Raw genomic sequence first — 18,377 nt, 5'->3', positions numbered from 1 at the left:
AGACGCCTACACTCTCCTGGTTTACAGTGACTTTATAACTGTTTCTTATGTGCACTGATGTAATCTAAGGAATGCTCTCTTTATATGCTCTTATTTCATAGCAGCCTTGAAAATAGCTACTTGCTCAGAAATGAATAAATATTTGTCAGATGAGTAAGACAAGGGTGCTGATTCTAATCCTTCTTTATCAGGGCAAGAAAGAATCAACAGATCTTTGATAGATGATAAACCCCTCCCTCAGTATCCTCAAAGTTTCACTGGTTGTGTTAAACACAGCTTTTTAGTATTAATAGATAACCAACTGTTACTTGCCATGGAAGAATCAACTTACAAAATACTGAAAAAGCTGTTGTATTACAATTTTATCATCAATGAGCTGCTTTTCTAATGATACCTTAGATTTTGCTTTGCCATATTATCATTTTAAGATTTATTTATGTATTTATTTGAAAGGCACAGCGATAGAGAGAGGGAGAAACAGAGATATACAGAGGGAGATCATCCATTTGCCAGTTCACTGCTCAAATGGCCTCAATGGCTAGGCCTGGACCAGACTGAAGCCAGGAGCCAGGAATTCCATCCAGGTCCCCACATAGTGGGGCAGGAACCCAGGTACTTAGGCCATGCTCTGCTGCCCTCCCAGACATGTTAGCATGGAGATAGATCTGAGCCAGAACTTGAACCAGCACTCTGATATGAGATGCTGGCATTGCAAGAGGTGGCTTAACCCACCAGGCCACAATGCAGGCCCTGTATATTTTCATATCTAGAGTTAGCTTGCTTTTTAAATAAGATGAAAGAGGATTATTGTACTTTATTTTTACAAAGGGAAAAACCAAGGCATAAAAACTTAGTTAAGCTATTTTAATATCACCTTGGAAATAGGAAAGAATTTGAGCTTCACAGAGAACCCTTTGTTTATAAAGTTGTCAGCCATTAAACCAATTTCAGAGGATTATCATAGGAAGCTAAAATGAGAGTTTAAATTCTTCCCTCAAGCAACATAACTTTCATTTGCAATACAGATCCTGGGTGGGTAGTTTTACTTTCTTTTGTAATTTGGATCATGTTATTTTTTATTTTTTTAATGGAACTGGAAGGTATCTCTTTTTATAATAGGTATATAGTGAATAATCTTTAAAAAATGCAATCTGTAATTAAGAAAATTGATACTTTTTATAACTTTCTATTTTCCCTCTGAGTCGTTTTGCACTTGTTTCTGTATTGAAAATCCTGTCTTAAAAACCAAACTGTAGTTACAAAATCTGTGTGATGGTTCCATATTACTTGACAGCAGTGTAAGCAGGGGTACAGGCACACACTGCACAGTCAGTCCGGGATTCAAGTCCTGGCCACAGCCCTCCTGGTTCTCTTGGCAAGTTAATTTACCTAGGAGCCGTCAAAAGTTCCACTTGAAAAATGGGACTAACCTACACTCACAGGCTCACTCCAGGAACTAAGTACAGCACCGATTCCAGTCCAGGTAGGATCAGTGTCCCTCGGTGAAAGTGCTGCTGGCATTCTGGACAGGACCGTTCTTCTGTTGTACATGGGAACGCCTCTCCAGCATTGTAGGATGCTTAATAATCCTCATTCCACCCCCTAAAATGTCATCTGTCCCTCTGACCACTGTGCCAAGAGATAGGGTTTGTGAAGGCATCACACGAAATCTTCTGATTTTTTTCTTCTTGTAAAAAATTGTATTTTGGTTCTGTGTATCCATTCCTTAAGACTTAGCTCAATGTTCTCCTCCTCAGGTCTCCAACTACCAGTGGCTGAGATGACAGCCCCCGGATTGGATGCTCTTGAGGAATCCTGATGACTCTTTGACAATGGAAGGTACTCCTGTACTGTTAGGACCACTGGATTCTGAGCAATCTGAGGGCATGGGCTGTGCCGCATCTCTCCCTCAGTGTCTAGCAGGCTGCCCAGTGCCTGACAGATCACTGCTGCCACAGATGTTTGCTGCATTGAATGACCCAGCCCACATGAATTCTGAGCCCTTACAGCCTTCAGCTTTTGATGCCACAGTCATCGAGGCACCATACTTCTCAGAACCTAGTGTCTTGGGCAATCCTTCCTGTACTCAGTCAGCCGGCTTCAGATTTCTTGGCAAAGGCTGTAAAGATGATCCGGGGTCCAGCGCTATGGCATAGTGGGTAAAGCTGGCATCCTTTATGGGTGCTGGTTCGAGTCCTGGCTGCTCCACTTCTGATCTCTGCTATGACCTGGGAAAGCAGTAGAATATGGCCCAGGTCCTTGGGCTCCTGCACCAGCACGGAAAGACCTGGAAGAAGCTCCCGGCTCCTGGCTTCAGATTGGTGCAGCTCCGACCATTGCGGCCAATTGGGGAGTGAACCAGTGGATGGAAGACCTCTTTCTCTCTCTGCCTCTCCTCTCTCTGTGTAACTTTCTGACTTTCCAATAAATAAATAAATCTTTAAAACAAACAAAAAAATGAAACCGGCTGATGTATGAAGGACCCAGGCTAGGCATCCTACTTGAAGGTAGGAGGTACTGGTGGTGGTGGGGGCTGGCGGTCCGTCAGAGCTGAAAGGCTTCCCGTGCAGCAGAGGGACCTGACGGGGGCTGGGCTGCAGGCAATGGCCCTGACCATGGTACAGGACAAGACGTAGATTGTGCTTAATTCCCTGCTGAACTTGCTGCAGACACAACTCCAGACGATGTTCATTGCAGACACTTCCATGGGTGCTCTTTGGTTTCCATTCATTTTGTTCCAGGTTGGCTGCTAGTTCTTCCTGATTAGTGGGTTCTTTCTCTTTTTGGCATTCGATCATGTCACAGAGTACATAAACAAGAGAAAGGATCCTCTGTGCTTGTTTGGCAGATCCTGCCACAGTGCCTTGAGCTGTAGCACAGCAATGAAGCAGGGCAGATTGCGGTCCCCCTGCAGGTCTGCACACCAAGCTGGCCTTTCCACATCCCTGCCTTCCTTGCTGCCACATCCTGTTCCTTCCCATGAGGAATAAGCTTCCACCTTTTTGTCTCCCTAAGTGAAATCTGTTAGCATCATCCCCATTCAGTGGAAGATGCCCCACCCCCACCCCTAGCAAATCAAGGTCATCCTTCCACCTGGGATCTGGGTCTATCCCCACCTTCCTCCAGCAGGTGACCGTTCATCACTAACCCTGAATTCAGCCTTAGGTTCAACTGCTTACCTACTATTTCCACTTTGATGACTGATGATGTCTCAAAACTAAAAAACTTAAAAAAAATTTTTTTTTTCCATTTGCTCAGGACAAAACCCTTAGAGCCATCCTTGATTTCTCTTTTCCCCCTCATATTTCACATTGAATCTTGCACCAAATTTTGATGTTTTTCTCTCAAAAATATATACATAAAACCACTGTTCCTACCCTGCGCAAAGCCACCTGATTCATCTCTTGTGTGGAAGATTGCACCAGGCTTCCTAATAATCCTTCCCACCTGCTTCCATTCTTGTGTTCTCAGAGCTGGAGTGGTTTCCTAAAACGTAAGTCAGAGCATGACAGCACTCTGCTGAAAACCCTCTACATACATCCTGTCTGACTGGAAAACAAGACCCTCTATTATCTGGCTCCCACTGGTCTGGGGTCTCATCTTCTACTCTCCCTCCTCTGGCATGCTGGCCTCCTGGGTTTCCCTTCAGCATGCCAGGGATGTCCCCGATGCAGGCCTGTCACGCTGTAACATTGCCAGGGATCTTTCTCGGTCCACTTTAACATTCAGACAGATAAGATTAGCATAAAGCTCATTTGGCAGCAGAATCCCCTTTTGAAAGATACAGGACTGGAGTCGCATCTGGCCAGCACAGCAGCGTCAGGTTCCTCCCTTCAGGAGGAAAATCTTCACAACTGTTCACAGCGTGGTCTGTAGCCAGGTCTGGTTTCCCCCTGTGCCTTTCCTCCTCCAAACCATCCGAATGCAAGGAAAAAGATATCCCCAACAGGTAGGTTCCAGATTTGCCCTGGCTTAACAGCCTCATGCCGTAAAGAAACCAATATCCCTTGTAACTCAACAGACACCTTCAATGTGTCAGGAAACACACCTAGTTGTGTCACCAAGATCATAGAAGTCCAATGATACAGCTTCCTACCAGGCACTTATCACTCTCCCAGCCCAGATGCAGCTGGCCAATCAGCAGTCATTTATGCCATAACTAACGTTGCCTAGGAACAGTTAACATTAGACCTTTATCAGGTCTCCAGGGAAACAGAGCTGGCCAGCTGAGAAAGTCAAGTTCTTCCACAGAAAGGAAAGGGTCCTGTGAACGTTGTCTGCACACCCCTTGCTCTTGCTGTCCTCTCTGCCTAGAAGCTCCTTGCAGGACATCTCTTCCTGTGCCTCCTTTAATTCCTTGGTCAACAGTCACAACTCCTATCTCATCTGCTAGCATCTTCTACTGCCTTTGTATGTTTTATTATTATTATTATTTTTACGCTGCCCCAGAGCCCTCTAACATATTACAGCAGTCCCTCCTTAACCACAGTTTTTCTTTCTGCAGTTTCAGTTACCCATGGTCAACTGTGGTCCAAAAATATTAACTGGAAAATTCCAGAAAGAAACAATTTGTAACTTTGACATTGCACTGTTCTGAGTAGTGTACTGTAAGTCACTCAGCAGCCACCTCAGTTAACAGACTGACTGTCACTGTGCTTGTGCTCAAGTCACCCTTATTTTAATAACTCTAAAGCAAAGAGGGATGGTGCCAGAAATGCAGATATGCACAAGAGAAGTTGCAAAGGGTGTAAGTGAAAAGGATCTGAATAAAGGAGGAAAAAAAAGTCATATGTGGAGGACGCCAAGATCTACATGATGAATGAATAGGTTCAGTACTATCCATTGGGGGTCTTGAACATATATCCCCTGCAGGTAAGGGAGCCTAGTGCATATAATCTATTAATTGATTTTGATTATTTTATGTGCTATTTTCCCCACAGAATGTCTGTCCTTAAGGCTGGGATTTCTATCTTTTATATTTTTTCCTCTGCCCATTGATCATTCTTGGTACAACAATACCTGGCACACAGTAGGTTCTTCAACAATTATCTGTTTTGTTTCTAAATGAATTTATTCTCTCTCATTCAGACCCAGTTTCTTACTGGAATCCTTTCTTGGGTAGGTGAGAAAGAGGTGAAATGTTTTTAGTGACCAAATACAAGGCAGCTCAGGGTTAGGGATCAAAGACAGGGACTTTGGAGCCAATGATCTGGGTTTGAATAACAGCTTTGCCACTTACCTTGGGGGATTTTCTTTATTGTTCTGTGTCATGGGTTCTCAGTGGTACATGAGATTAGTAATAGCACCTACATCTTAGAATTGCTACATGATGAAATGAGTTAAAATATATGCTGTGTTCAGAAGAATGCCTGTCACATACAAAGCACTATGTGTTAACTTATTAAAATTGATTTTAAGAAGGCCGTTACTTCTACTCTGCACCACTTTTAGGTACCTCCTTCATCCTACCTCTTCTCCACCTCTTCTACCTCAAAGTCACATTTTCTCACAGCCTCTTTAACTTCCATTCACTTTTCCAACCACTGAAACTAAAATTTCTTATAAGAAATATTTAATTACTTTGATTTGAAAGTGTGTGTGTGTGTGTGTGAGAGAGAGAGAGAGAGAGAGAGAGAGAGAGAGAGAGAGAGAGAGAGAAAGAAAGAGAGAGAGAGGTCTTCCATCTACTGGTTCACCTCAAATGCCCACAACAGCCAGGGCTGGTCCCAGCTGAAGTCAGGAGAATGGAACTCAATTTGGGCCTCCCCTGTAGGTGGCTGGGACCCAAGCATTTGAGCCAACATCTGCTGCCTCCCAAGCTGTGTATTAGCAGGAAGATGAATTGAAAGTGGTGCTGGAACTTGAACATAGTCACTCTGATATGAGATGTGGCCATCCCAAGGGGAAGTTTAACTGCTGTGCCAAATGCCCCCACATATGAAGCTAAGATTTCTAATGGCCTTGGTCTGTGGGTTGGTTGGGTACTACCCACCCCCGCAGACCTCACCCTCCTTCAACTTCTGACACATCCTCCTTCCCCAATTTCCACCTCTCCTTTGGGCTGCCCCTTCTTGTCTTCTTCAGAGCCTCCCCTTTCTTTTCCACTCACTCTTTTTTAAGAAAAAAGATTTATTTATTTCCTTGAAAGTCAGAGTTACACAGAGAGAAGGAGAGGCAGAGAATGCAAGAAAGAGAGAGAGAGAGAGAGAGGTCTTCCATCCGCTGATTTACTCCCCAGATGGCTGCAATGGACAGAGCTACGCTGATCTGAAGCCAGGAGCCAGGAGCTTCCTCCAGGTCTCCCATTCAGGTACAGGGGCCCAAGGACTTGGGCCATCTTCTACTGCTTTCCCAGGCCATAGCAGAGAGCTGGATCAGAAGTAGAGCAGCCAGGATGCGAACTGGCATCCATATGGGATGCCAGCACCAAAGGCAGCGGCTTTACCTGCCATGCCACAGCACCGGCCCCTCTTTAATGTTGTCTCTGACATCATCTTACTTACCATGTTCTGGGCGATGCTGTTCACAAGCATGGTGCCAACTCTTGTATTAATCACTCCCTATTGATGCCAGTCCTGCTGACAGTTTCTCAAAGACCTGTTCTTCACATCCATGACTTTGAGCTTTCTTCCCTCTTCCTGGCAACTTCTCCCACCCCCAGCTCCCTTTTCCTGACCTTCTTCTACTTGTTTCCTAAGTTTTAGTTCATCTATCACCTTTTCTACCATTCCCAAGCCAAGTGCACCTCCTCTGTACTCCCTCAGAGCCTGTGGAGGACTCTATCAAAGTATAACTCATTTTACCTGATGACTGGTTTCCTTAGTTCTCCCCCAGAAATGACCTGGTTAGAGCTACCTCCGTCCTCAAAGTATGGTGCTTGGCACATTGCAGGTATGCCAAGAATATCTGGAGTCAATATAATAATATAGAATAACTGTAAATTTTGACTTGGCTCCATTTTAATTTGGAATTAGACATTATATTCTCATTACATCAATAATTTGGAATTAGACATTATATAAAATCATGACATCTCATTAAAATGTTAGTTTTTCAGCAAATTTTATCAGGCATAAGTGTAAGAGGTAAAGAAAAGCAAAAAGTTACACTTTGTCAATACAAATGGCACTATCGATAGATAAGCTGTATTTCACTCTAAAGCCAACTTTGAAAGACAACAGACCCTCTTTGATGTTACTGGCATCAAATATTACTTGACTATAGTCAACTGCAATTGGGCTCATTGAAATTTTACAAGAATCTTATTTGTCATATTAGCCACGTTCAGTCCTTACAAGGATACTTCAAAAAGTTTGTGGAGAAATGGAATTGTATTAACTTTGCAGCAAAAATTTTTGAAATCCATGCATAATTTTTTTCATAATACATATTTTCCACAGCCTTAGAGATGCAGAAAGAGACAGTGCCTCCATCTATTGGTCCACTCCTCAAATGCCTATAACAGCTAGGGATGGGCCAGGCCAAAGCCGGGAACTCAATCCAGGTCTTCCATGTGATTTGCAAGGAACAATTACTTGAATCATTATTAGCGGGCAGCTGGAGTTAGGAGCTGGAGCCAGTTATCAAAGCCAGGCACTTCAACATGGGTTGTGGGTGTCTTAACCATTAAGCTAAATGCCTTAGCCTTCCACGAAGTTTTGCAGACCCCTTGTCAGCATGGACTTCACAATTTTCTGCAGCAAAATAAGCTTATCTTTTATTTCCATCGTCCATGAACTTTTTGAAGTACTCTCTTGTTTCAGGCTTCCCGCGACGATTCCAAACACCAAATACGAACAGAGAAGTGCAATTAATGTTTATGTGAATAAGCAATCACACAGCCAGCTTTCTAGGAGGTTGTTTCATTGACTTAGTGTCTTGCTGTGACTCCCATTTGACAACAGGTTCAGACACCTACCTGTAGAGTACATCCAAACACGCCGATCATCAGCATGGCCACCGAGAGGTAATCAGTAAACACATCCCACCACGGCTTCAGCACCCGGAAGGCAGGCTGCTGCTCAGAGAACTGCCGGAATTCTGTCACCGGAATCATGTTTCTGAGGAAGGAGAGACTATGGGTGAATTAATGCATCTACAAGAACGTCATACACATGGCGTTGGCATCAGTGTTTGCAATGTTGCTTTGGCTCATCAGCAGCAGCAGAGCCCCAGTTGGCCCAGCAGCTGCCCTGGCACACATGGGTTTCAATGAGCCAGTGAATAAATCCACCAGTTGAGGAAATGAGGATCCTACCGTGGAACAGACAGGAGCCTTTACGGAATGACTGCCCAATAATCAGCTTCCCTGTGCACTCCACAAGGGACAAAGAGACCACAGCCAGGACAGTGGCCAAGTTCTGGTGAGTTCCTGCACTCTTATCACCCTTACGCAGAAACCAATGACGCCAACAAGAGCAGCTCACCCGCTGAAGTGTCCATGCTATTTATCTTGGCACTGTGAGTTATTGCTTTAAATCGGTTTCTGAAGTGTTATTTCAGCATTCATTTGTATTAATTCCTTACTGAGCTTTATTTTATTTGTAAAGCATTTTGCTTGTTTCATGGAGAAAGAAAACAATGTTGCCACATGGCCCCTGTTTCTTACAAGGAAAAGATCTTACTAAGAGGTGGAGGTGGGTTGGGGAGGACCCCACTTTCTCTGGCCTATATTTGTGTCTCTGCTTTTGTCTGGATTTCTTTTCTCTGTTTCCTGTACTTCTCATATTTCATTGTGACCTTCAAACTTATTCTGGTTTTCTCCTCTGAGAAATCAGTTTGCCATGGAAATGCCTTATCTCCATCTAAATTAGGTCGATTAATGGATAAGGTGCACCTGAGGCTCTGGGAAAAGGGAGAAAGAGGTGCACCCTCCTCTCTCACTCCTTATCCACTGCCCTTCCGGTGACCCAGGACTGGAGGTTAATCACTGTTGCTACTGTGAGGAAAAAATGTTTTTTTTTTTCCTTATTACTTAGGGAAAGGAATAAGTGTGGCCAGTAAGGAAACTCTTCTGCCTTCTTATACTTGCTGATCTAATTCTCCACATCCGTCCTTGTTATTCAGTCCTCATAAAAGTGCTGGCAAAAGCCTACACTTTCTTCTGGGTCTCCCCAGTCTTGTTTGTTTCCTGGGTTTTGCTTCCCTAATAACTCCTTTACTAGACCATTCACACCCCAGACAAAAACACAGCTCCTTCTTTGAATTCACTGTTGCTTCCAGCTTTGGATACTGTTCTAACATTCTCCCTTGTGTCTTGCTGCTACAAGACTTTCTTAAACAAGGATTTGCCTTCTTTGCATTTGTTGTGTGTGTGGAAAATTTTAACTGCCTGGTGATGCTCTCACTTAGGACCTACCTGACATCTGTGCAGCATTTGAAACAGTTTCCTTAGTTTACTAAAACACAACTTGTTCGAAAACTGCATTCCATTACCACCACTAGGCTGAAAACTTCCTGAGGGCTGAATATGCACACAGATGATCGCAAAATAAATGTTGCAGGCAAATTGCACACGTCGTTGTTAAATAACTTACTTTGCACAGTCCCAGTCTCTTTAAAATTTCAGACTAGTTCAAATGTTGATTTTTCTGACACTTTACACCGTTTTTCCCCCTCCTGGATGAATCACTGCCCCAAATGTCTTGTCAGTTATTTCAGGAGCAGTCAGACAGGCATGAACTCACCTCAACTTCCAAGCTCCTCCTCAGAAGCTATTGTCTCATTCTATTTTGTATTCCTGTCACTTACCATAGTGCCTGGCAAACAAGAGGTCCTGAACGACTATTTGTTGAATAAATGAACGAATGCATGAATGAACACAGGTGTGCATCATGAAGCAATGCTCATCCAGCTCAGGTCTGGGAGACTAACCAGTTGTGTGGATAGGGATAGTTAGCAAACTACCTGTGCAGTAGTTCGTGTTCTTTGCTGGATTTGGCTGCCTCTTTCAAAATAAGTTTCTTTACACCTTGGAGGGGGAATTGTGCTTTTTCATTCAAGTGAGGGATGATTTCAGGAATAAAGTGCACTAGCACAGAGAAGTGGTACTCAAACTTTGTGGTTTCAGAACAGCTTTCGTGCTCTGAAACGTAAGGAGGAGAACCCCAAGTGTTTATGTTTGTTATTCCCATAAATATTTACCATGTTAGAAATTAAAACTAAGAAACTTGGGGTTGGGAATTTGGCATGGCATATACATCTGCATATCAGAGTGCCTGGGTTTGAGTCATGTATCTGCTCTCAATTCCAGCTTCCTGCTAATGTGCCTGGGAAGGCAGCAGAAGATGGCCCAAGTAGTTGGGCCCCTGCCACCTGTGTGGGAGACCAAGATGGAATTCCTGGATCCTGGCTTTGGCCTGGCCCAGCCCTGGCTATTGTGGCCATTTAGGGAGTGAACCAGCAGGTGGAAGATCTGTCTCTCCCTCTCTGTAACTCAGCCTTTCAAATAAACAAATACATCTTTAAAAAATGCATATTTTGGCCAGCGCCACGGCTCACTAGGCTAATCCTCTGCCTGTGGCGCTGGCACACCGGGTTCTAGTCCCAGTCGGGGGGCGCTGGATTCTGTCCCGGTTGCTCCTCTTCCAGTCCAGCTCTCTGCTGTGGCCCGGGAGTGCAGTGGAGGATGGCCCAAGTGTTTGGGCCCTGCACCCACATGGGAGATCAGGGGAAGCACCTGGCTCCTGGCTTTGGATTGGCGCAGCGCCAGCCACAGCGTGCCGGCCCTAGCGGCCACCTGGGGGGTGAACCAACGGAAAAAGGAAGATCTTTCTCTCTGTCTCTCCCTCTCTCTAACTCTACCTATCAAAAAATGCATATTTTTATGAAAAATAACCATCGTACAAAACAAAAAAAAGGCATTGTTTTATATTTTCACAAATCTCTTGAATGCCTGACTTAATGTAGAAGGCATTTTCATACCTGCTTCTGCACTCAGTCTATGGTGATGCTGTTTCGGTTGAAGTGTATGAATCACAAAATGGCCTCAGAGAGCCACAGGGTTGAAAATTGAAGCAATATCTCAATAGCCTTTGCATAATATTGTGGATATTCATTCTTGAGACTACACCAACATTTGATGAGGTTAGTTGTTAACACAGGATTAAGGAACTTAGTGAAGTCTTTATATTAAAACTCACTAGTCTTCTTGTGCTTTTAATCACACTCTTCCACCATGTATGATTTTGTAACATTGTGCATTGGTAATGTAGAAAACATTGGATCACTGAGCAAATGTTCACAAATTTCAATATAAAAAACCTCACAGTCATTGATGTCACTACTGTTACCATCAGAGCAATTAAGTACGGGGAACCTGTCAAGCTCACAGTGGTAAATACAAGTTTTCTAGAATTCTAATTGTCACTTCAAAGTTTGAATTTTATCACTGTCAGCAAGTATTATTAGTAGTTCTATTTCTTTTTTTTCTCTTTTTTTGACAGGCAGAGTGGACAGTTAGAGAGAGAGAGACAGAGAGAAAGGTCTTTCTTTCCCATTGGTTCACCCTCCAATGGCCGCTACGGCCGGTGTGCTGCGGCTGGCACACCGCGCTGATCCGAAGCCAGGAGCCAGGTGCTTCTCCTGGTCTCCTATGCGGGCACAGGGCCCAAGCACTTGGGCCATCTTCCACTGCACTCCTGGGCCACAGCAGAGAGCTAGACAGGAAGAGGAGTGACCAGGACAGAATCCAGCACCCTGACTGGGACTAGAACCCCATGTGCCGGCGCAGCAGGTGGAGGATTAGCCTATTGAGCCGCGGCGCCAGCCAGTAGTTCTAGTTCAAGTGTCAGGGTAACTTCATTCATTTTGAGAACATAATATGCCACATATTCAGGTCTGAGTAGTCAGTTGTTTTGTGCAAGTAGAAGTGGTATGATATGATAAAGTAGTTAATTCTACTTTCAACTCACTCACATAAGAGCTATCTCAGAGACAACCATTGTATGAGTATTTTGAATGAAGCAGAAGTATTTGGTGTCTTCTTCCCATTTCATCACACATGTAGTCAAGGGATAAGAGATATTAAAATAGCATTTTTTCAATATAATATTTTTTGAGATAACATTTTTTATTTACTGGTGCACACATTATATTATTTACATTATGGCCAAAGGCTTAATGGCTCCATTAAACAAAGAGTTTAACCAAGAAAAATATGAAAAGACCGTAGTCCAGCAGAAACATAGGCAAGGGCTATAAACAATCATCAAATGAAAAGACATTCAACTTCTCTTGTAGAAATTTTAAAATAGTAGCAAAATCATTAAAACTACAGTGGTGTGTAACTCCTATCAATTTGTTTGACAAATATTGATTTTCACTTCTTCAACAAGGACATTAAGTGATGCTGGATTTTTTTTTTTTTTTTTCAACTGCAAGTGTGTACCAGTGAAGATTCCAATTTCTCCAGCATGGTCTGGAGACATGGTCACGTTCATTCATGTGAAAACACCTTACCCAGCACAGCTTTTGCATCATCACTGGAAAAGGAAGGAAGTATCGGTGCATAGTAAAATTGTTTGGACTGTGGGGCCCCTTAAAAATGTCTGGGCTACAGGTTGAGAACCACAGAGGCCAAAGGTCACTGTTCTTTCTTAACTTCTGGCTGTCCTGGTAAAAGCAAACGCTTGAGCATTTCCAGCAGGTGAGGGCCTCTATGTCCTTGGCTGAGTTGCCACACAGGCACCACTTTTCTAATATGGAAAAGAAAGACAAACTGAGGGATGTAAGAAACTTCCGTGCTAGCCTGCGCTCCTTACTGTTAGCACAGCCTAGTAAAGATGGATTAAGACTTGTCAGCAGATGGTCGAGACAGCCAGCCTTTCGGTGTTGTCACTCAGCTCTGAATGCACTTAAACTCTTTTGGGTAAATGCGTTGTGTGTATGTGTATGTACGTTGCATGGACATGCCCTTAGACAGGTAATGCATGCTACGTATAAATGTACACACATCGATGTATAATACACACACACACTTTATTGTTTCAACATGTCATAAAGCTCCAAGCTGATATCTAGGACAGTATTAATCCTTCATGTTCTTGATATGAAAAGGAGAGTGGGGAGAAATTAAAAAAAAATCTAAAACTAAAGAGAAAGTAGGTGAATTTTTTGCTTACTTAACTGAAAAAATTCTTTTTGTACTTTTATTTTACAACGCTCAGCACCTCTGAAAAGTTATGCATTCCAGTGGCGACAACACTTAATTTCTGTTTCCTTATCTCTGTTGTTTCACAGTGATTTATGACAATTTCAAGGGTTACTATTTTAAGCTAAGTAAGAGGTCCATTTCTGAAGAAATTGTTGGTTTAAATCGGGGGCTAAGAATCAACCAGTGTAATTGTATTTCTATTTAAATATTTCTCTATTTTAGAAGGATAAGTGATAGCTTTGATACTTTGATATTCCCAACTTATTACAAGAGATTTTAGTTTATATAACCAGTACTGTCTTTGGAAATATGAAATTTCAAATTATATCAAGGGATTCTGCTACCCTAATTTTAAAATTTAAACTTTACATTATATGAGAGTACTTCAAAAAGTTTGTGGAAATGGAATGAATAGTTTATTTGGGTGCAAAAAATTTTGAAATCCATGTATACAAGGGGTTTTCAGAAAGATCATGGACAGTGCATATTATGAAAAAAATAATGCATGGATTCAACATTTTTGCACCCAAATAAATTCATCTTTTAATTCTACTTTCCACAAAATTTTTGAAGTGCCTTCATTATCTCTATTTCTGCTATCTTTTTCAGAAGCCCATATGTATTTCCCATTTAAAAATACTTTTTATAAAAAAACTTTTTTACACTTTTAATCAATTTTTAATAGATTCAATGTGGTTTATAGATACAATTCTAAGAACATAATGATATCCTTTTCCTTCCTCTCTCCTCCCCCCCTTCCTCCATCCTCCTTCCTTCTCTTTTCCTAATTTTTTTAGTTATAAAAACATCTTAATATTTCCATATTTCAGACAACTTTGCCTCTCAATGATATCAAGCTAATCCTTTGGTAAAGGATATTGGTAGAATCAGGTGCGGACACAGGGGTTTGTTCATTCGTTTGCTCCTTCCTCCTTCTCTCCCTCTCTCCTTCCCTCCCTTCTTCTGATTCTTTCTAAAATATATGTCCCTACCCATCCCCAGGAAAACCTTAGTGCATTCTTAGAACTGATCTCACAGAATATTTCCTATTCTACTCATTAACTCACAACACAAAGAATATCGACATAATTCTATGTAGGTATGTGGTTCCCAACACTAGCATCCCCTGGCTTTTTTTTTTTTTCTTCTTTTATTTGACAGGTAGAGTTATAGACAGTGCGCGAGGGAGACAGAGAGGTCTTCCTTCCGTTGGTTCACCCCCCAAATGGCCACGACGGCTGGCATTGCGCTGATCCGAAGCCAGGATCCAGGTGCTTCCTCCTGGTCTCCCATGTGAGTACAGGGCCCAAGCACCTGGGCCATCCTCCACTGCCCTCCCGGGCCACAGCAGAGAGCTGGACTGGAAGAGGAGCAACCAGGACTAGAACCATATGGGATGCCAGTGCCGCAGGTGGAGGATTAACCAAGTGAGCCATAGCGCCGGTCCCTCCCCTGGCTTTCAGATGGGCACAGCTGGCATTTGTTCTGTCCCCCACTGTTCTGGTGCGTGTCCCCTTTAGATAGCACCATCATACACCATGCAAGGAAACAACGGCTAATTCCAAATGACACCAGGCATCTATCAGTAACCTGGTGAGTGGCCCCTGCACAGAATGAATAATTTAATAATTCCTCAGCACAGGAAAATGAATCCGACTGAGAAGAAACTCATCTGTGTTGTGAAATCCAACAGTCCGTTCTCATTTGTCACCATATTTGATCCACCGGCAGCATTTGACATGGTTTCAGCACCCCAGAGTCGGCTTTGCAAACACCACAGCCTTGCGGGTTTCCTCCTACACCCACAGCTGTTACTTCTTACCCTCCTTCACTGCTTCCTCCTCTCCTCCACGACTTCTTATTTTGGAGGGGCCCAGTGCTCAGTCTTTGGTCCTCTTCTCTTCCCTAACTTGTTCCCTGTTCTGGTGATCGTGTCTGGTCTCAGTGCTTTCAACACCATCAACACTTCACACGTTTGTTTCCACCCAGACGCAGTTCCAGCTAAGCCCTGACATCCTATTTAAATGTACACCTGACCCATCAAAATCAGTGTGGGAGACCAGGAGAAGTACCTGGCTCCTGGCTTTGGATCAGCATGGTGCGCTGGCTGCAGTGTGCCAGCTGCAGCAGCCACTGGGGGGTGAACCAACGGAAAAAAGGAAGACCTTTCTCTCTGTCTCTCTCTCTCACTGTCCACTCTGCCTGTCAAAAAAAAATCAGTGTGGCCCAGACCTCCTCCCATCCCATTTCCTACACCCTGCCCCATAGGGAAGTCCTGCTGCAGATGGAGCTACCCCACATCTGCAAAAGGCAACTGTTATCTTTGTGGTTGTCTCAGCCAAAAACCTTAGAATCATCCTTGACCCCTCTGTCTTTGACATCCCTGTCCAAGCTGTCATGTAAAAGCTTATTCATTATGTTTCCTAATGCGTTACTCCTTACCTTCCAGGAGAAGGTAAGTTTTATAAAAGCAGGGTTTTTCTTTTCAGTTAGAAAATAATACTTTGCATACATTAGGCAATATTTGATTAATTAATTAATGAATATGTAGTAATTTTAATGGAGAAAGTGGGTGCAATTGCCCCAAGTTCTGAAAATAATAATTGTGGGGCTGGTGCTGTGGTGCAGTGGGTTAAATCTCCATCTGTAGTCCCTACATCCCATATGGGTGCCAGTTCAAGTCCTGGCTGCGGCACTTAAAATCCAGCTCCTTGCTAATGCACCTGGGAAAGCAGCAGAAGATGGCCCAAATCTTTGGATCCCTGCAACCACATGGGAGATCCGGAGGAAGATCCTGGCTCCTGGCTTCAGCCTGACCCAGCCCTAGTCCTTGCGGTTATTTGGAGAGTAAACCAGCAGATGGAAGATTTCTCTCTCTCTCTGTAACTCTGACTTTCAAATAAATAAATCTTTAAAAAAAAAAAAAAAAGGAAAAAGAAAAGAATTGCCAAAGCGAAGTGTGTTATCTGAGTGATGTCATGGGAGGAAGGTCCCACAACAGACAGCCAGGACATCAGCACAGCTATGGGGAGAAAGAGAAGTGCAAAAATGGAAGAATATAGAAATGCCATGATATTAAACTTACAGCTCTGGCTCAGTGGCCAAGACACCGTTTAGGACACCGATAGCCCACATCAGAGTACCTGGGTTGGAGTCCCATTCTAGCTCCTGATTGCAGCTTCCTGTTAATGTGAATCCCAGGAGGTGGTGGTGATGGCTCAGTTCAGTTCCTGCCCCCAACACGGGCACCCTGGATTGAGTTTCCCAGCTCTGCTCTCCCTTTGTCCCTGCCATTGCAGGCATTTAGGGAGTGAGCTAGTGGATGGTTTCTCACTCTCTCAGAAAATCAGATTTATGGCTTCTTCTTCCATAGATCAAAATAAAGTCATTAGGGTATGCTCAAAGCATCAGTTTAAAACAAAGCGCTTTTCACTAGCAGTACGAAGGTAGAAATATAAAGAAGAAAAAAGCCAGTTTTTCAGTTACATGACAATCAGGTCCTTCTCCCTTGGGAGAATCTGACTCTGGATACTGTTTCATTGTATAGTTGTGATACACATATGAAATATTTCTAGAAAAATCCCCCAAAGAAGAACATAATTCTATGAAAATATAATTATGCTTCAAAAAGTTCATGGAAAAATGGGATTATAAGACAAGTTACTTTGGTGCAAAAATTACTGAAATGTATGCATAGCTTTCTCATAATATATATTTTCCTTGAACTTTCTGAAGACCATTTTTATGGTTGAAATTCAAAATCACTTTTGCACCAAAATTAACTTATCTTTGAGTACATGTTCCACGAATTTGCTGAAGTACTCCTGTATGGCTTTGTTAGACATATTTTTAATTATGACAGAAAATCATAAATGAGTTATAAAATTTTAGGACCTGAATAGGAACAAAGAGATAATCCAGTCCACACCCTCATTTTAAGGCTGAAAACTTGAGCCAAGAAAAACTAGGTTTCTTGCCCAAGAAATATGGCTAGTGATAAATTATGACTTCCAACCAAATCATCTCCCTCATTCTAAAGCTCTTTGCTAATACTACAGGATGCTGATTGGAACTTAAAAATGTAAAATGTGTTTAGAAACAAGCAGTTTCATTAAAATTTTTCCTCTAATCAAATCTTTCCATTCATTTAAAAATGAAAAATAATTTTAAAATCCATCATTTAAATTATTCTTCTGCTATGCTGCCCTTGGAGGCTCATAAAATGAGCAAACTTCTGACTCAAACCTTAAGAAGCACATTGGACTTGCAACTCAACAGATACTTCTGTGTTATTCTCTCCTTGGAATTCCCATGATCTATGTCCAGTTAGCGACCCAACTATATTATTTGGAAACTGAATTCACCCTGCTTTCTAAGGGTGGTGGTGTCATGGGGCAAACACACCTCCCACTAGCAATTCTCATTCTCTCCCAACAAATGAAGAAGTAATTATTACTAACCATGCCCTTCACATATTTAAAGAATCCTTTTAAGCATGGGTACTGCAGATCATACATCTCAAGGCCTTTACTCTATGTGATGATTTCCACAGTTAGCTTTATCATTGTCATAGGTCTTGGAACTCACTACGAGTTTGTCACATATTATGGTCTGTAGCTGTGTCTGTTCCTCACACGGGCATAACCCAGTTTCATTCACTCATGTGCTTACTATAAAATTATAGAGCAAACTGCATATCAGGCCCCGTGCTAGTTGCTGAGGGACTGGAAATGAAAAAACAAACAAACAAAACAAAACAGGAGCCCTTGCCCTTACCCATATGCACTCATGGAAGAAAGTGCACTGAGGAAATTCCTAGGACAACAGGAATCGAAGCTGCTCTCCTTTGCAATTGGTATAGATTATTGTTTCCTATGTCAATGGTGCAGCTAAATATGCTATGCTTACCTCTCTGAAGACAAAGTTTATATCTTTTTTATCTCTGTATCTTAGAGATAATAGCAGAATGCCTTACAAGAGGTTCTCAATATGTATTTGTCAAATTGAAAGAGAATTTAAATACACACCACATACACACACACACAGAACCAATTAAGTATTTTGCAGTAAAGACCAAACACTTCTATTGTTATTAATTAATAGGACTTGACATAGCAATAAATAAGAGAGTGACTATTACCACATAACTCCATATTGCAAATAATGATTATTCAAGGAATCTTCACTATTGCAGAGCACACTTGAGATGAGGAACAAATGCAGG

At 42.5% G+C, this 18,377-nt stretch overlaps 1 protein-coding gene across 1 annotated transcript in view; it reads right to left on the bottom strand.

Annotated features, from left to right (window-relative positions):
- Nucleotides 1–18,377, bottom strand: part of LRRC8C (leucine rich repeat containing 8 VRAC subunit C) — a 96,156-nt gene that overhangs the window by 36,568 nt on the left and 41,211 nt on the right. Inside the window, exon 2 of the mRNA XM_062191700.1 lies at nucleotides 7,919–8,060. Within this exon, the coding sequence (XP_062047684.1) occupies nucleotides 7,919–8,056 (138 nt within the window). The 5' untranslated portion in view covers nucleotides 8,057–8,060. The remainder of the gene's footprint in view (nucleotides 1–7,918; nucleotides 8,061–18,377) is intronic.

Source organism: Lepus europaeus, chromosome 5 (assembly GCF_033115175.1).
Source record: "Lepus europaeus isolate LE1 chromosome 5, mLepTim1.pri, whole genome shotgun sequence".
In the NCBI taxonomy this organism is placed as follows: Eukaryota; Metazoa; Chordata; class Mammalia; order Lagomorpha; family Leporidae; genus Lepus; species Lepus europaeus.
The sequence above is the reverse complement of the archived record's forward strand: the minus strand, read 5'-3'. Positions and strand labels throughout refer to the sequence as shown.